The sequence below is a fragment of the Nansenia antarctica genome, assembly GCF_963989245.1.
Source record: "Nansenia antarctica genome assembly, chromosome: 6".
Classification (NCBI taxonomy): domain Eukaryota; kingdom Metazoa; phylum Chordata; class Actinopteri; order Argentiniformes; family Microstomatidae; genus Nansenia; species Nansenia antarctica.
Window position 1 is genome coordinate 73,903,015 of NC_137676.1, and position 17,000 is coordinate 73,920,014.

The 17,000-nt window shown below is 47.4% G+C and overlaps 2 protein-coding genes across 2 annotated transcripts; one reads left to right on the plus strand and one right to left on the minus strand.

Moving 5' to 3' along the window:
• Window positions 1-3,532: 3,532 nt before the first annotated feature.
• bcs1l (BC1 (ubiquinol-cytochrome c reductase) synthesis-like) lies at window positions 3,533-15,131 on the minus strand. Its single transcript, XM_080535373.1, has 7 exons — window positions 14,034-15,131; window positions 10,855-10,994; window positions 10,425-10,619; window positions 8,565-8,628; window positions 6,327-6,502; window positions 5,489-5,606; window positions 3,533-3,938 (listed from the first exon to the last, which is right to left on the minus strand). The coding sequence occupies exons 1-7, from the start codon at window positions 14,351-14,353 to the stop codon at window positions 3,686-3,688; spliced, it is 1,266 nt and encodes a 421-aa protein (XP_080391499.1). The 5' UTR covers window positions 14,354-15,131; the 3' UTR covers window positions 3,533-3,685.
• A 797-nt stretch (window positions 15,132-15,928) lies between these two features.
• LOC308160965 (zinc finger protein 142-like) lies at window positions 15,929-16,996 on the plus strand (the record flags this gene model as incomplete). The annotated part of the gene is made up of 2 exons (XM_080534888.1): window positions 15,929-16,442; window positions 16,866-16,996. Coding segments are annotated over 2 exons (645 nt in total), but the record flags the coding sequence as incomplete, so codon positions are not given.
• Window positions 16,997-17,000: the final 4 nt, after the last annotated feature.

A 17,000-nucleotide genomic window follows, 5' to 3' on the forward strand; every position in this document is an offset into this window, starting at 1 on the left:
CTCCCCTTCCACTGTATACTGTGCCCTACTCCTAACTATAGCCCCTCTACACTTCTCCTTTTCATACGCTTCTAATTCTCCCCTAATCTCCATGTATTTCACTACGCTTCTATCTGGGTCCCTGTCTATTTCTTTTAGTTCCTCATCCATCCTCCCTCTCAATACACTTTCTTTTCTCTTTCTATCCTGACTTCGTTTTCTGCAATAACTAATACTTAATTGTTTTACCTGTCTCTTAACACACTCCCACCATTCACACACATTCTCTTCATACATTCCACACTTCATTCGCTCACTAATATGCTCATTCACCATATCCCTATACTCATTCTCCCCTAATACCCTCGTGTTCAAACACCACACCCCCCCCCCTTTCCCTGTGTGCCTACCTCCTAAGTGAAACGTGATTGCTGCGTGATCGCTGTACCCCGTGAATTTGTGTTGTATATCTCCTATTTCCTTTTCTATCCCCTGTGATACTAAACATAAATCTATTCTACTCTGCTTCAAAACCCCACTAACTACCTGTCTTCTTGAAAACTCTCTCTTACTTGTGTTCCTAACTCTCCATACATCTATTAAATTCCTCTGCTCTATCATTTCTAATAACCCTCTCCTAGCTGAATCTGTCTTAAAACTATCTACTCTATAAACATCCATCTTAGTGCAAAATACGTTAAAATCACCCACCAAAATACAATTCCCTGTGCAGTGCAAGCTCAGTTCTACAAAAAAATCCCTCTTTTCAACCTCTCTATTTGGTGCATACACATTAATTAATCTAAACATTACATTATTTATATTAAATTCTATCCCTATTACCCTGCCCTTCCCGTCATTCAAAACCTCTCTTACATTCTCTACCCTATTCTCTTTAATTAATATCGCTACCCCACATGATTTATTCGTCCCATTATTTGTAAACAGCATACCCCTCCATTTCCCCTTGATTTCTGTCATTTTGGTGTCTGTCCACTTTGTCTCCTGCAGTACCAGAACATCAGATGTGAAAGTCACCAGCACCTCCTCTAGCTTCTCCATGTTATTGAGCCCATTGATGTTTATGGAGGAAATCGTGACCATTGAAAACAAGTGTAGGAGGATAAATATGTTTACTGCCATTTTTATTTCATTTCTTCTTTCCCTCTATGTACTGCAGCTTTGATTTGCGCTTTAGTTTCCCCGCTAAAAGCGCCCTCTTCCTCCCTCCCACTATCGTCAACAGCTCAGACTCGTCTTGCTCACCGCACCCCTCGTCGCTGTTTGTTAACATCTTTTCAGATGTTTTCGGGGGGGGGCTTACGGGTACGGCCTCTCGCCATTCCGACTCGTTGTTCATGGGGGTTCCCTCCTTCGATTTGTTGCCTGCCTCTTTTGCTTCTTTCGGGCGCACGACTCTCGGGGGCAAAGGCTCTTGTTGGGAACCTCTCCCCCCGGTCGTCTGTGCGCTCCCTTGCAACTCCGATGCCTGGGTTACCCCCATAAAACTGTCGAGGCTCGACCCCATGCCCCCCCCCTTCCCGCTCTTTCCTGTCAGTCTCGACCACTCCGTTCTCTGAGTCTCTGGCACAGTCTGAGCTGTCAACGATACTCCCTCCTCCATCCCCTCTTCCTCCTCTCCCTCGCTCTTCTCTTCCTCTTCTCCCTCGCTCTTCTCTTCCTCCTCTCCCTCGCTCTTCTCTCCCTCTTCTCCCTCTCCCTTTTCTCCCTCTCCCTTCTCTTCCTCTTCCCCCTTTCCCCCCTTCCCTTCTTCCTCCCTCTGTCTAAAAACAGTGGATGGACTCGTCACTACTTCCTCCTCCTCCCTACACTTGCATTGGGATTCCAGGTCCCCACACCCCCTGCACTTGTTTTCAAAAGTCGCGCATTCCCTCGCATAATGCCCGCTGAGCCCACACCTTCTGCACTTGAACTCGGGACATTCCCGTAGGATGTGCCCTGGCTGCAGACACATCCTACACACCTTCACCTGTCTGTCATGAATCACCCGAAAGAAATCAGACCCATTGTCCGTCTCGAACTTGGTCGAGTACGGCAGTGATTTTACAACATCATTAAACTTCACTTTTACAAACCGTGTGCCTTCGCATATGCTGGTCCCCGGCCACATCCTCCTCTTTATCGGGGAGACCGCTTGCACCCCCCAGTCCGTTAATTTCCGGATAATGTCCCCGTCCTTGGTGTAGACTGGCAGTCCAATGAATGAGACCACCATCTCGTCCCCGCACAACTCCCTCGCCATGACCCTCGTCTCCTTGATTTTAAAGCCGTCGAGCAGCCTCTCTTTCCCCTTCGGATGGCTCATCGTGACTTCGTATTTATTTAATCCGATATAGCGACAGCCCACGACGAGCCCGCACACCTCCTTCGTCGCCCGTAGCAGTGCCATCATTGTGATCCTCTCCTCGCCGACCAGTTCCACCGCCACCGTCAGTTCCTTGCTGTATGCGGGGACCTCTCGCTCCGCTTGTTCCCTTGCTTCCGCCTCCTGTTTCTCCCTCGCGATTTTCTCTTTCTCCCTTCTTATAAACCCTTCAATTTCCTCTCTTACTTTCTGTCTCTCCATCTCTTCTCTTTCGCTCTCTCTTTCTTTCTCTGGTTCTTTCGTATTGCCTTTGTCCGTGTCATTCTCCGTGTCGTCTGTCATTCCGCGTGTCTTCACCATGTTTAGCCTTCCGTGTACAAAACAAAACGAAAAAACAAAATATATCCCCCCTAACAGCAAGCTGCCGGGGGAATAAACTCTCACACACTGACTCTCCTTTCACTCACACAAACTACGCAAATATTCAAACACTTAAACTCTCATGCACACAGACAAATTCCAAACGCTCTCGCTGCTCAACCAAACTTTTTACGACAGGGCGTGTTCAGAGTGGTATGGCCGTAAGCAAAGTTTGCTGTGCTCCAAGTCGTATATAAGTTCGGTGCCAGTCAGAATGGGCACACGCACACGGACACGCACACGCACACGGACACGGACACGGACGTGACACGACACAACATTTTTTGGGATTTATTAATTCACAAACGTACGAACAAACATAACAACAACCCAGTGAGGCGACAGTGGAACATGTCGTCAAGTTAACACACACGTGTCTGAGAACATTAGTTCATTTTCGGAGCAGTGCGTTGTGAGGAGAAAAATGTCCCCTAAAGGCTTCTGGGTAAATGAACATCCATGCAGTGGTTTCCAACATGACCATCATACATGACACACTGTATAAAAAGGTTGAAACGTTGCGAATTCCAGTCAGTCTTGTTCACAGTAAAGTCCCTCATGTCCTCATTGTCCACTGTCCATGTCCACTGCTGCTTCTGTGACCTCTGACCTTCTTTCCCAGAAACCCTTCGCAGGGTTCGACAGTATATATAGCGCTTTTATCCAAAGCGATGTACAAAACGACATTTTGTACATCGCTTTGACGGCGCAGGCGCCAGACCAGACTAGATGATCGTGGAGTGAAGATATTATCAAAGCGTACGCGCCTGTCGATCACCCACTCCACGATCATCTAGTCTGGTCTGGCGCCTGCGCCGTCTGTTGTTCTTCCTGCACACAGGTAAACATATCCGGGATCCAGCAGCGTCGTCGGGCTCGCGCAAACAAACCTGGCGAATGTCTTACTGCTCCGGGCAAGCGGGCAAGCGTTACTGTGGACCCCTGCTTTCTGAGGCTCCCTCACTGTACCATCTGGGCCAGGTTGTCTATCGAGCCGGCCGGGTCCGTTTTGTACATCATGAAGTGTCCCTGCACCGTGGCGGCGCTGATCTCAGGGTGGGCCGCCAGCGCTCGCTCTGCGAACCGGTCTGCCTGGCCGGCCGGCTCCGCAGGGTAGAAGCGGCGGAACATCTGGGTCAGCTGCCAGTGGGTGCAGGGCCCGACGTACTGCTTCAGATCCACGCGCCCGGGCCTGATCAGAGCAGAGTCCAGCCTGGAGGGAGAGAGAGAGAGAGAGAGAGAGAGAGAGAGAGAGAGAGAGAGAGAGAGAGAGAGAGAGGGGCAGGGTTCCTACGAGTTTCAACTCACAAGTCAAATTTAAGACCTTTTTATTTAAGGCCTTTGGCCTCTAGTCTAGTTTGTCACTCTTGTTGTCTTTGTTTCTTTGCTTTGTTTTTCTGTTCTGTCTGTCTGTCTGACTGTCTGTCGATGAAATCTGTTAAGTGTGCTTGGGTCTGAGAAAGGCGCTATATAAATCTAAGATATTATTATTATTATTATTATTATTAGGGGACTGAGATGGCCATTGGCAGAAGCTTGATGTTGTGTTCAGTGAAGCATTTTTGTGTTCATTTGAACGTAAGTTTTGGATCATTGGCCTGCTGTAAGACCCAATGACCCTGCTGTAAGACCCAATGACCCTGCTGTAAGACCCAATGACCCTGCTGTAAGACCCAATGACCCTGCTGTAAGACCCAATGACCACCCAGTTTTAGTTTCCTGGCAGAGGCAGACAGATTTAACATTTCCAGTAGCGTTTAGCATACTCAAATGGTGAATGGTAAATGGACCGACTTACATAGCGCCTTATTCAAAAGCGCTTTACAACGGCCTCTCGTTCACCCATTCACACACACATTCACACAACAATGGCGGCCAAGCTACCATGCAAGGCGCCGGCCCGCTCACTGGGAGCAATTTGGGGTTCAGTGTCTTGCCCAAGGACATTTCGACATGTGGCCAGCCGGGGCTCGAACCGCCGATCTGCCAACCTTACGATCATTAAACGGCGGCTCTACCTCCTGAGACACAGCCGCCCCTACTCCAGAAGTTTACGTTTGTGGTGAGATAACAGGAAAGGGTTTTTCTGGCGTCTCTTCCAAATAATGTGTTGGCATGGAGGTGGCGTGGGGAGGGAGAGAGAGAGAGGGAGGGAGGGAGAGGGGGAGGGAGAGAGAGAGAGAGAAGGTGGCGTCTAACGGTAGTTTTGGAGACCCCGAGATGCGACTCTCCTCTGTCGTTCTCCCACAGTGATGCTTGGGGAGGAAGGGATGGAGAGGGAGGGATGGAGAGGGAGGGAGAGAGAGAGAGGGAGAGGGAGAGGGAGGGAGGGATGGAGAGGGAGGGAGAGTGTGTGGGGGCAACATAAACGTGGGTCCTCTTTCAGGCAAGTTCGTAACAGTTCCAGTTGCTTTGAACTTTTTAGATCTCTAGAGGCCGTTAGCTGTGGCAGTTGTTTGCTGTGGTGCTCAAGTAGATTTCCTGTATTATTGTCATGCTTTTTTGTTTTGTTGCATTGAATTATCAAAGAGCATTTGTATATACTGTATACTAACTACAATCTAAATGTACAAATTCTGCATACCACTAGAATCTAGATCTGGACATATTGTCATCATATTCCATCACCTCTTCAAACAAGACACCTCAACATGGCAAAGACCATACCTGTCAATAAAGTTGGTTGTCAGGGGCCGTACCTGTCAATAAAGTTGGTTGTCAGGGGCCGTACCTGTCAATAAAGTTGGTTGTCAGGGGCCGTACCTGTCAATAAAGTTGGTTGTCATGAAGACGATCCGGGCCTCAGCCGAGGCCACGCCGTCCAGGGAGTTGAGGAGTCCGCTGAAGGTCAGTCTGCCCAAGCCCTGGTAGGCCAGCGGGTCTGGACAGGGACGCAACAGACAGTCATACAGTCAGCCAGGCCTTCAACAGACAGTCATAGAGACAACCAGTCAGTCATATATAGACAACCAGTCAGTCATACAGACAGTCAGCCAGGCCTTCAACTATCCTCCTCTCTCTCTCACCCATCCTTCCTCTCAATCTCTACTGTCTCTATCATCCTCTCTCTCTCTCTCCTCTCTCTTCTCTCTCTCTCACCCAACCTTCCTCTCAATCCCTACTGTCTCTATCATCCTCTCTCTCTCTCTCCTCTCTCTTCTCTCTCTCACCCAACCTTCCTCTCTCTCTTACCCATCCTTCCTGTCATATCTCTACTCTCTCTTCTCTCTCTCACCCATCCTTCCTCTCAATCTCTACTGTCTCTATCCTCCTCTCTCTCTCTCTCTTCTCTCTCTTCTCTCTCTCTCACCCAACCTTCCTCTCAATCTCTACTGTCTCTATCCTCCTCTCTCTCTCTCTCTCTCTCTCTCTCTCTCTCTCACCTATCCTTCCTGTCATATCTCTCCTCTCTCTTTCTCTCACCCATCCTTCCTGTCCTATCTCTCCTCTCTCTCACCCATCCTTCCTGTCATATCTCTACTATCTCTTTCACAATAAAAAGAAAGGCTGCCTGCCCCACTCAGAACAAACTAAATAAACAGAATTCTAGAACTTCTAGTTCTATTCTATAAATAGAACGTCTGAGTGCGTAGTCACGTACGCTCTCCTGCGGGCTGCAGGTCCCGGCTGACGAAGGCGGCGTCCACGTCCTCCAGCAGCACGATGCTCTGCTGCGGCGCCACGCTCAGCAGGTGGTTCAGGCGGTCGTCAGACAGGCTGCGGTCAGACAGGCTCAGCAGGCAGATGCTGTAGCCCAGCTCCCCCGCTAGAGCTGTGCTGTAAACACACACACACACACACCAGAGATCAACACACACACACACACCAGAGATCAACACACACACACACACACACACACACCAGAGATCAACACACACACACACACACACTCACCAGAGATCAACACACACACACACACACACACACACACACACACCAGAGATCAACACACACACACACACACACACCAGAGATCAACACACACGTACACACACACACACAAACAAACACGTGTGTACATACTAGGGATGGGACGATTATCGTTTTTATCGTTAATCGCGATAAAAACACCCGCGATAACTTAATAGTGGAGAATTTTAATTATTTGAATAATCGTCATAATCGTATGTTATGAATAAACTGTGTTTAACAAATGTCTGGCGCTATTTTTCAGCCTAGGCTACATTACTTTTGCAGTCAAGTTAGCGACTGTTACTGTAATATAATTGCAATTCCTCACATGAGCCGCGCGCGAATATCCTCACAGAACTTGTCTCGCGCTATTGTTCAGCCTGCATGGGTAACGTTACTGTCAAGTCAGCCTTGTCAGTCAGTCACTAGGTAACGTATGCTAGCCTACTCACCATGGCTGGTGAAACACTTTAGACGGGATACTGTCATTGGCCTTCCTTGTTATTACCAGGCAGTGACAGTCTATGGCTGCAAAAGGCACGGTCGCCCCTAAGCTTTAGCAAATATATTGTGGTTTACTTAATACTGTTCAGCACTTGAGGTTACATTCAATGCATGACTTGTGCTATATAGGCTAAATACAATGATTAAAGCGGCAAGTAGCAAGTGTGCGCATCAAAGGCATTAGGCACGTAACATCCATGCTGTATAAACACATGACAACCGTCCGTTATTTCCCGAACTTTGCCCGAACCCCCCGCGAGGACCCGGGGAACAACGGTATGCTCCCCGCGGCTGCTATCAGACTGGCCGCGGGAGTGAGTGTTGAGGGAGAGAGGAGACGGCAACCCTCGCTCGCCATAGACTGTATCCCTACTCGTCTCTCCTGAGCTCGGTTGTAACGTGAACCGTGGAATACAGGATATGTTAGATGCTTTACAGTAATTCCCCAAATGACCAGAAAAGGAAGTTAGATTTGTCGCTGGTCGCTTTTGACTAATTAAGTCGCCAAGGGGCTCTGGAAGTTGGCAACACTGGGAGTGCGTTCTTTAAACTTCCTTGGGTACGTTAATGAAAGGTGCTGATTGGCCGAAAAGGAATTGCTCTTTCTTAAGGACCCGGATTATGGCCAGAGATATGTGCCACTAGAATCTGAATTTGAATTACTGACTTAAAATGTCCTAAAAATACAACAAAATCTAAGTTAAAGTGATTACAGTGTGTTTTATTGGCACATATAAAAAAAAAAAATATATATATATATATTCTCGCGATAATATCGTGGATCGCGATTATTTTGCCCACGATAATCGTGACATGACATTTTCTAATCGTCCCACCCCTAGTACACACACACACACACACACACACACACACACACACACACACACACACAGAGACAGACACGTACACAGACAGACACGTACACAGACAGACAGACACACACACACACACACGTACAAATACGCATGCACACAAACACGTGTACACACACACGTACACAGACAGACACAGACACACACACACACACACGAAGACACACTCTCTCTACACACTCACATGAAGACACACACACTCTCTACACACTCACATGAAGACACACTCTCTCTACACACTCACATGAAGACACACACTCTCTACACACTCACATGAAGACACACACTCTCTACACACTCACATGAAGACACACACTCTCTACACACTCACATGAAGACACACTCTCTCTCTACACACACACTCTCTACACACTCACATGAAGACACACTCTCTCTACACACTCACATGAAGACACACTCTCTCTACACACTCACATGAAGATACACTCTCTCTACACACTCACATGAAGACACACACTCTCTACACACTCACATGAAGACACACTCTCTCTACACACTCACATGAAGACACACACTCTCTACACACTCACATGAAGCTGCTCTTCCCACAGCCTGGAGGTCCATAGAGCAGGTAGCCTCTCCTGTACGGGATGCCTGTGTGTGAACAACAAGTTAGCGAGTCAGAGTCCTGTCCCAGTTGTCCTTTCATGTGCAACCAGCAGAGGGCGCTGGAAACCCACGAGAAGCGAGGCTGCCTGAAGGTCACAATTCACAGCGTTCCAGCCATGTGTAAGCACTGTTGTATGTTTGTGGGTACTACATCACCCATGCTGCTCAGCGGGTGATATGACGTAATATAAGTGGGACGAAGGGGAGTGAATGTCGTTGTTGTCGGTACATAATGAAGAGAGTGAGAATAAAGCACATGTTATTTTTTTCTACCGGCAAAACGACTACATTGTCCTGTTATTGCCGTCACTCCTACGATATTTGTATTTTGGGGTACGCAGTATTTGTATATGTAATGAGATTGTATTAAATTGAACAGGAAGCATCTTTAGGATTTATGGAGAAGGGCTGGGAGTGAATACGTTGTTCTTCTTTCCACTCCTTTTCGATTGATGTGTATTTTTGTTTGTTTGTTTTGTTTTCCGTTATATTAATTATTGTTGCTTTATCCTTTTTGCACATATTTGAAATAAACACATCAATCAATTGAGACACAAGCGTTCGTACCCTAACCCTACCTCTGTCTGTGTTCACACCCTACCTCTGTCTGTGTTCATATCTCTGTCTGTGTTCATATCTCTGTCTGTGTTCATACCTCTGTCTGTGTTCATACCTCTGTCTGTGTTCATACCTCTGTCTGTGTTCATATCTCTGTCTGTGTTCATATCTCTGTCTGTGTTCATATCTCTGTCTGTGTTCATATCTCTGTCTGTGTTCATATCTCTGTCTGTGTTCATACCTCTGTCTGTGTTCATACCTCTGTCTGTGTTCATATCTCTGTCTGTGTTCATACCTCTGTCTGTGTTCATATCTCTGTCTGTGTTCATATCTCTGTCTGTGTTCATATCTCTGTCTGTGTTCATATCTCTGTCTGTGTTCATATCTCTGTCTGTGTTCATATCTCTGTCTGTGTTCATACCTCTGTCTGTGTTCATACCTCTGTCTGTGTTCATATCTCTGTCTGTGTTCATATCTCTGTCTGTGTTCATACCTCTGTCTGTGTTCATACCTCTGTCTGTGTTCACACCCTACCTCTGTCTGTGTTCATATCTCTGTCTGTGTTCATACCTCTGTCTGTGTTCACACCTCTGTCTGTGTTCACATCTCTGTCTGTGTTCATACCTCTGTCTGTGTTCACACCTCTGTCTGTGTTCACACCTCTGTCTGTGTTCACACCTCTGTCTGTGTTCACACCTCTGTCTGTGTTCACACCTCTGTCTGTGTTCATACCTCTGTCTGTGTTCATATCTCTGTCTGTGTTCATATCTCTGTCTGTGTTCACACCTCTGTCTGTGTTCATACCTCTGTCTGTGTTCATACCTCTGTCTGTGTTCACACCTCTGTCTGTGTTCATACCTCTGTCTGTGTTCATACCTCTGTCTGTGTTCATATCTCTGTCTGTGTTCACACCTCTGTCTGTGTTCATACCTCTGTCTGTGTTCATATCTCTGTCTGTGTTCATATCTCTGTCTGTGTTCATATCTCTGTCTGTGTTCATATCTCTGTCTGTGTTCATACCTCTGTCTGTGTTCATATCTCTGTCTGTGTTCACACCTCTGTCTGTGTTCATACCTCTGTCTGTGTTCATATCTCTGTCTGTGTTCATATCTCTGTCTGTGTTCATATCTCTGTCTGTGTTCATACCTCTGTCTGTGTTCATATCTCTGTCTGTGTTCATATCTCTGTCTGTGTTCACACCTCTGTCTGTGTTCATACCCTACCTCTGTCTGTGTACCACTTGGGGTTCCCGATGAACTCCTTGACGTCGTCCACGATCCTCTCGGTGACCCCTCCCTCCAGCACCACCGAGCTGAGGGGGCGCCGTCGCCGTGGGAACCCGAAGGGCCTCCACTCCGAGCCCAGCGCCGTGTACATCACCGTCCTCCCCTCCTCCTGCTTCAGAGCCAACTCTCTCGCTGCGCCAAACGACAGACAGACAGACGGACGGACAACTGTTGTAGTTTTATATCAAATATACAGAGAATTGAAGTCCGTCTCTCTACATTCTGGGAAATCGTGCTCGGGTGGGGGGGGATCACTGAACACCCACGTGTCCTGCGACGGCACTAAACGGAACATAACACAACTGCATCGGGTTCCCCAGTCGATTGCAAATATCTGACAGAAAAAAAAAATCCCCTTTCGCTTTACCTTCTTGCAAGATGTTGAAGAAGACTTGTCTGTCTCTGCCCAGAGCTGTGAAGGTGACGGACTCCCAGGGGGTTCCTGTGTGCAGGTCCACCATCTGCTTCTCCCTGGTCCTCTCCACACGGATCCACTTCCTCCCGTACCTGCAGACACGGACAGACAGTAGGCGGCAGCACTGAGCATGCGGTTAACACCACCTACGGTTACACACTATGCATGTAGGTGTACATGCACAGGTACGCATGCATTCTACGTGTGTGTGTGTGTGTGTGGGTGTGTGTGTTGTTGGGTTGGAACATGACAGCATTACATCATATGTAAAAATGGGATGCATGCTGCTATGTTCCAATAATGGTCGATTGAGTGGAGTGACACACTACAGGTGCGCTTTATGAGCCAGGTTTTTACATAGACATTTGTATAGACACAGGCTTTTGGATAGCCCCAAGGGCCTGTCTCTCTGTGTTCTGTTGATGTTGTTGTACACCTGTTGTCTGTTACTTGTTTTGCCTGTTTTAACCTGCTGTGGCTTTCGCTCTTGTATGATGTTTTATTTGTGTTTCTTCCTTGTTATGTAAAGCACTTTGTGACCCCTGGTCTGGGAAGGGTGCTGTATAAATAAACGTTACTTACTTACTTACACACTATGCATGCAGGTGTACATGCATAGGTATGCATGCATTCTACGTGTGTGTGTGTGTGTGTGTGTGTGTGTGTGTGTGTGTCAGGGTTTCCGTTAACCGGTAATTACCGGTCTTTGTCCGGTAAAATTTGTTGAAGTCCGACAAATTGAAAACTCGTCGGACATAAATGTCCGGTGAAAATAATTCCCTCTAAGCACAATTTGAATACAATTCGCTAAAGTTCACATTCTGATTCCTTCTATTTTAAAAAAGACGAATATATAGGCTATGTATTTCTTTTATTATGATATGATTTGACACCGGCATGATGATGACTCCTAATGTGTAGGCTGCCTATGCGAAACAGCGGTTGTTTCCGGTGTGCGCTATAACTCGTGCACAATCGAGTCGAGGCAGAGAGGAGGATAGCGATGTTTCTCTCTGTGATAGTGTGATTATGCAAGCCTTTTCTGAAAGGGATGAGAACCCGATTGTTTCAGCTTCTCCCAGGGAGAAAGTGGTAGAGTTACCATCCTCCCCGAGTCCTACCATACCATCCGCTGACAGCCTATCTCTGCCTGTAACCGGCGAGCGATTGCGTGTCGCTCAAGTAGCTGATCAGTCATTAAACAAATGTTTTTTACATGCAGCTAGTGAGGAATCTGAAATAGGGGGCAACGTAGTTTATTTCCTTAACGATGGGATATTAATGCGTAAATGGTCTCCTCCTAATGCAAATGGTTGTGAGTGGAATACTGTAAAACAAGTGGTTGTGCCTGTGGGTTATAGACAACAGGTGTTATCTGTAGCACATGAGAGCCAGTGGTCAGGACATTTAGGTATAACTAAAACGTATCAGCTGATATTGAAACATTTCTTTTGGCCCGGACTGAAGGCGGATGTTGCCAAGCACTGCCGCTGTTGCCATACTTGTCAGATGGCGGGTAAGCCTAATCAATCCATTCCACCCGCACCATTGCATCCCATTCCTGCTATAGGGGAGCCATTTGAACGTGTAATAATTGATTGTGTTGGACCTTTGCCTAGGACTAAAAGTGGAAGTCAGTATTTGCTCACTATTATGTGCGCTGCTACTCGTTTTACCGAAGCTGTGCCGTTGCGTAACATATCAGCCAGCTCAGTGGTGAAAGCTTTAACAACGTTTTTTTCCACATTCGGTCTTCCTCTTGTTATACAATCTGACCAGGGCACTAACTTTCAGTCTAAGCTTTTCAAACAAGCCCTAAGAACGTTAGGGGTACGATGTCACGCCAGAAGCCTACATGCTTGCACTGTTCAATAAAATGTTATACATCTAGACATTGTGGTATTTCTTTATATACGTATCCCAGCCTGCCTATTGTTTCTCAATAAACAGTTATGTTCTCCTCATTGTCATACTCCCGAGTCCGATTAAGTATGATTTGACAGGCAGCTAAACGAAATGCCTTCCCAACCAGCGAGACCTGGTTATAGAAATGACGTTGTTTTATTGATAAAAAAAGGGTAAAACTGGAAAGAGAAAATAGAAAACTCACATTAATCCTAAACAATTTAACAAACTTCAGTTAACGTAATGTGGAGTCCGTTCATTGATCGATGCTGTCTGTTCAGTTCCCAGTGAGGCGCCCGTTCAGCGCTGGACATAATGGCATAGCGCGCATGCGAATCATGTTATATTATTATATATTATATAGCTCGCATCTAATCGTATCGGATGAGAAATAGACATTAAATGGCATATATAGGCCGCTACACAACAGTAATCACCGCGACAAACAGCTATATTAGATTTGAAAAAAAAATATATGATTTTTTTTTTTTTTTTTTTTTATTATATTTTAATATGATGACCGGAATATATCACGTTTGTCCGGTAAATCGAAATCTTCCCGGACACGATGTCCGGCGGCAATTTTTTCTAACGGAAACCCTGGTGTGTGTGTTGTTGGGATGGAACATGACAGCATTACATCATACGTAAAAATGGGACACATGCTGCTATGTTCCAATAATGGTCGACGGTTGGGAGGGACTACAGGTGCGCTTTATGAGCCAGGTTTTTACATAGACATTTGTATAGACACAGGCTTTTGGATAGCCCCAAGGGCCTGTCTCTCTGTGTCCTGTTGATGTTGTTGTACACCTGTTGTCTGTTACTTGTTTTTATTTTCACTTGTTTTGCCTGTTTTGACCTGCTGTGGCTTTCGCTCTTGTATGATGTTTTATTTGTGTTTCTTCCTTGTTATGTAAAGCACTTTGTGACCCCTGGTCTGGGAAGGGTGCTGTATAAATAAATGTTACTTACTTACTTACACACTATGCATGCAGGTGTACATGCATAGGTATGCATGCATTCTACGCGCGTGCGTGTGTGTGTGTGTGTGTGTGTGTGTGTGTGTGTGTGTGTGTGTGTTGTTGGGATGGAACATGACAGCATTACATCATACGTAAAAAAAAAGGGATACATGCTGCTATGTTCCAATAATGGTCGACGGTTGGGAGGGACTACAGGTGTGTATTATGAGACTGCAGGTGTACAGGTGTTATCTATCTTACCATATAATATGGTTCCCTGGGCTGGGGTGGAAGTCGAACTGCGTGTGCACGCGTCCGCTCTCGTGCTGCAGGTAGGAGGTCTCCACGCTCAGGTGCTGCGTGTGCTTGGCGTGCTTGGTGATCCAGCTCAGTAGCCAGTGGTAGCTCTTGTCCCGGCTAGGGACCTCCAGGGTGATCATGTAGTTCCTCCGGAAGAAGATCATGCCGACCTGGGCTGATTTCCTGGCCACAGCCAGCGCCGTGCCCACCCCGACCAGCCCGAAGCCGGCCCCGAAGTACGGGTTGTCCTTCAGGGCACCGAGGAAGTCCGACAGAGGCATGGTGCCTTTTACGTGCGTTCGCTATGGGTACTATGGGTACTATTGGTACTACTGGGAGCTCAAACCCCCCCCCCCCCCCCCCACTACAACACCATGACCTACAACGAATGAATGAAGTGTTGTCAGACGCTAGGAGGTCGTTTGTAAGAGGCAAGCTGACTGCTGACTGTGTAATTTAAAAATGTTATTAATTTATTTTTGCCATTTAGCAGACGCTTTTAATCCAAAGCGATTTACAATTACGAATTACAGCGACAGGGACATTCCCCCTGGAGTAATTGAGGGCTAAGTGCCTTGCTCAAGGGCACACTAGTAGTGGTGGTGGTTTCAGGCGGGATTTGAACTCACAACCTTCCGATCACAAGTCCAACTCACTATCCACTAGACCACCACTACCCCTCTGTCTCTCTCTCTCTGTCTCTCTCTGTCTCTCTCTCTGACTCTGTCTCTCTCTCTCTCTCTCTCTCTCTCTCTCTCTGTCTGTCTGTCTGTCTGTCTGTCTGTCTGTCTGTCTGTCTGTCTGTCTGTCTGTGTCTCTCTCTCTCTCTCTCTCTCTCTCTCTCTCTCTCTCTCTCTCTCTCTCTCTCTCTCTCTCTCTCTCTCTCTCTCTCTCTCTCTCTCTCTCTCTCTCTCTCTCTCTCTCTCTCTCACTACCCCCTATGTGTCTAGTAGCTGTTGACTGTCACTGACCTGAGACCTGTTCTTAGAGTAGCGACACACCTTATTAAAATGTCTTCACATCCCATCACTGTCTCTCACCCTCTCTCAGTCCCATCGGTACAGGCATGTCACCCTGGTTCCACCGCAGACGGCTTGGGGGACTTCACTTCCGTAGTGGGTGTGATGTTCTTTTTCCTCTTGACAAATCACACGTGGCGACCTCTAACTACACTTCCGGTGTTCAGTGTCCACAGCTCCGACCTCGGGGCGTTGGTTGTTCACAGTTGGTTCCTAGTCTGGAAGTCAAACACATCAACAACACTGGTGTTGCATCTGCAACGGTACCAATATTATATATCTATCTGTGTTATGTATATATAACAATATCTATGCTGTGATCGATCTGTGTGTCATAGAAATGAGCGAATTACATTTACGAATGTGTCACTCAAAGACATAGAGGACTGGAACGATAGCGCTGCGCTGCACAGTTACGGTAAGTCACTTAGTAAGGAAACTAACAATAGACCCGTTTGTTTAGATGAACATTAATGTTAATTATATATATATAATAAGACTATAATAGACTACCTCCATAGGATAGACTACCTCCATAGGATAGACTACCTCCATAGAATAGACTACCTCCATAGGATTGTGAACTCATATGCTTCAAACGAAAACATCCAGGATTGGCTAGGAGACACACATGGAAATGGAATTTGAGTTGAGAAGTATCCTAATGTTTCCCTAACCGCTACGTTTTAATAAATACTACTCTACCTTACTACTTTTTATTTTTCTCCAACAGGTGAATGAAGTGACGGAGAAGGAGGGGTTGAAGTGATGGAGAAGGAGGGGTTGAAGTGATGGAGAAGGAGGGGTTGAAGTGATGGAGAAGGAGGGGTTGAAGTGATGGAGAAGGAGGGGTTGTACCTCTGTGAGAAATGCGGGGAGAATGTTCCAGAGGGCGGTGATGATGATCTGTCCTCTCACCTTTGTGCCAAGGACCTGATGATGACGTCAGTTCACAACAATGTAAACAAGGGACAGTTAGGGAAAGTTACAAGTTACCAGTGCCCTCTGTGCAGCGAGGCCTTTCTCATGCCAGGCGCCTTGAAGCGCCACTTCCCAACCCACCGCCGAGATGAGCCCGAAGGTCCGTTGCGCTGCCCTGAGCAGGGCTGTCTGTTCAGCCACCCAGACCCGCGTGCGTACCGGGACCACCTGAGCTCCCAGCATGCTCTCACGCCGGTGCCTTGCACCTTCCGCTCCTGCGGCCTGCCGTTCCGCTCGCAGGCGGAGATGCAGGTGCACAGGCGCAACCACGTGCCCTTCCACTGCCCGCGCTGCGACTTCGCCACCGCTCACGCCAAGATGCTGAGTGTCCACCGCCTGGAACACGACTGCCCCCCCGCTGCTCCTGAGGGTAAGACCTGTGTGGCGACGCCGCAGGTGTGAGCTTCACTCCCACTAAGGGAGTCGGGTTTGAGCCGTTGTTGTTAGACAACGCCTGGGGACGAGGTTACTGTGACTTACCTTAGCAGGTCTTGTAGTGCACACAGTGGGGAGAGAATAATGCCGATTTATTTTGTGTATACACACACACACACACACACCACACACACACACACACACACACACACACACACACACCACACACCACACACATACACACACACACACACCACACACACACACACACGCACACGCACACACACACACCACACACACGCACACGCGCACACACACGCACACGCACACACACACACACACCACACACACACACACACACGCACACGCACACACACACACAGAGTATGCCTCACACTGTACACATTCATTTGGTCAGGAAGCAGGAAAGTGACGGACAGAGTGACGGACAGGCTGTGTGGAGGTGCGGACAGAGTGACGGACAGGCTGTGTGGAGGTGCGGACACGAGCTCCGGCCGCCCGAAAAGGGCCCGCAAACGCAACCCAGCGTATA

Coding starts and splice junctions, on each gene's coding strand:
- bcs1l (XM_080535373.1), bottom strand. CDS start 14,353: ATGCCTCTGTCGGACTTCCTCGGTGCCCTGAAGGACAACCCGTACTTC. Junction 10,995..14,033: donor CCAGGGAACCATATTATATG/GTAAGATAGATA, acceptor CCGTGTCTGCAG/GTACGGGAGGAAGTGGATCC. Junction 8,629..10,424: donor CAAGTGGTACACAGACAGAG/GTAGGGTATGAA, acceptor GTTCACACACAG/GCATCCCGTACAGGAGAGGC.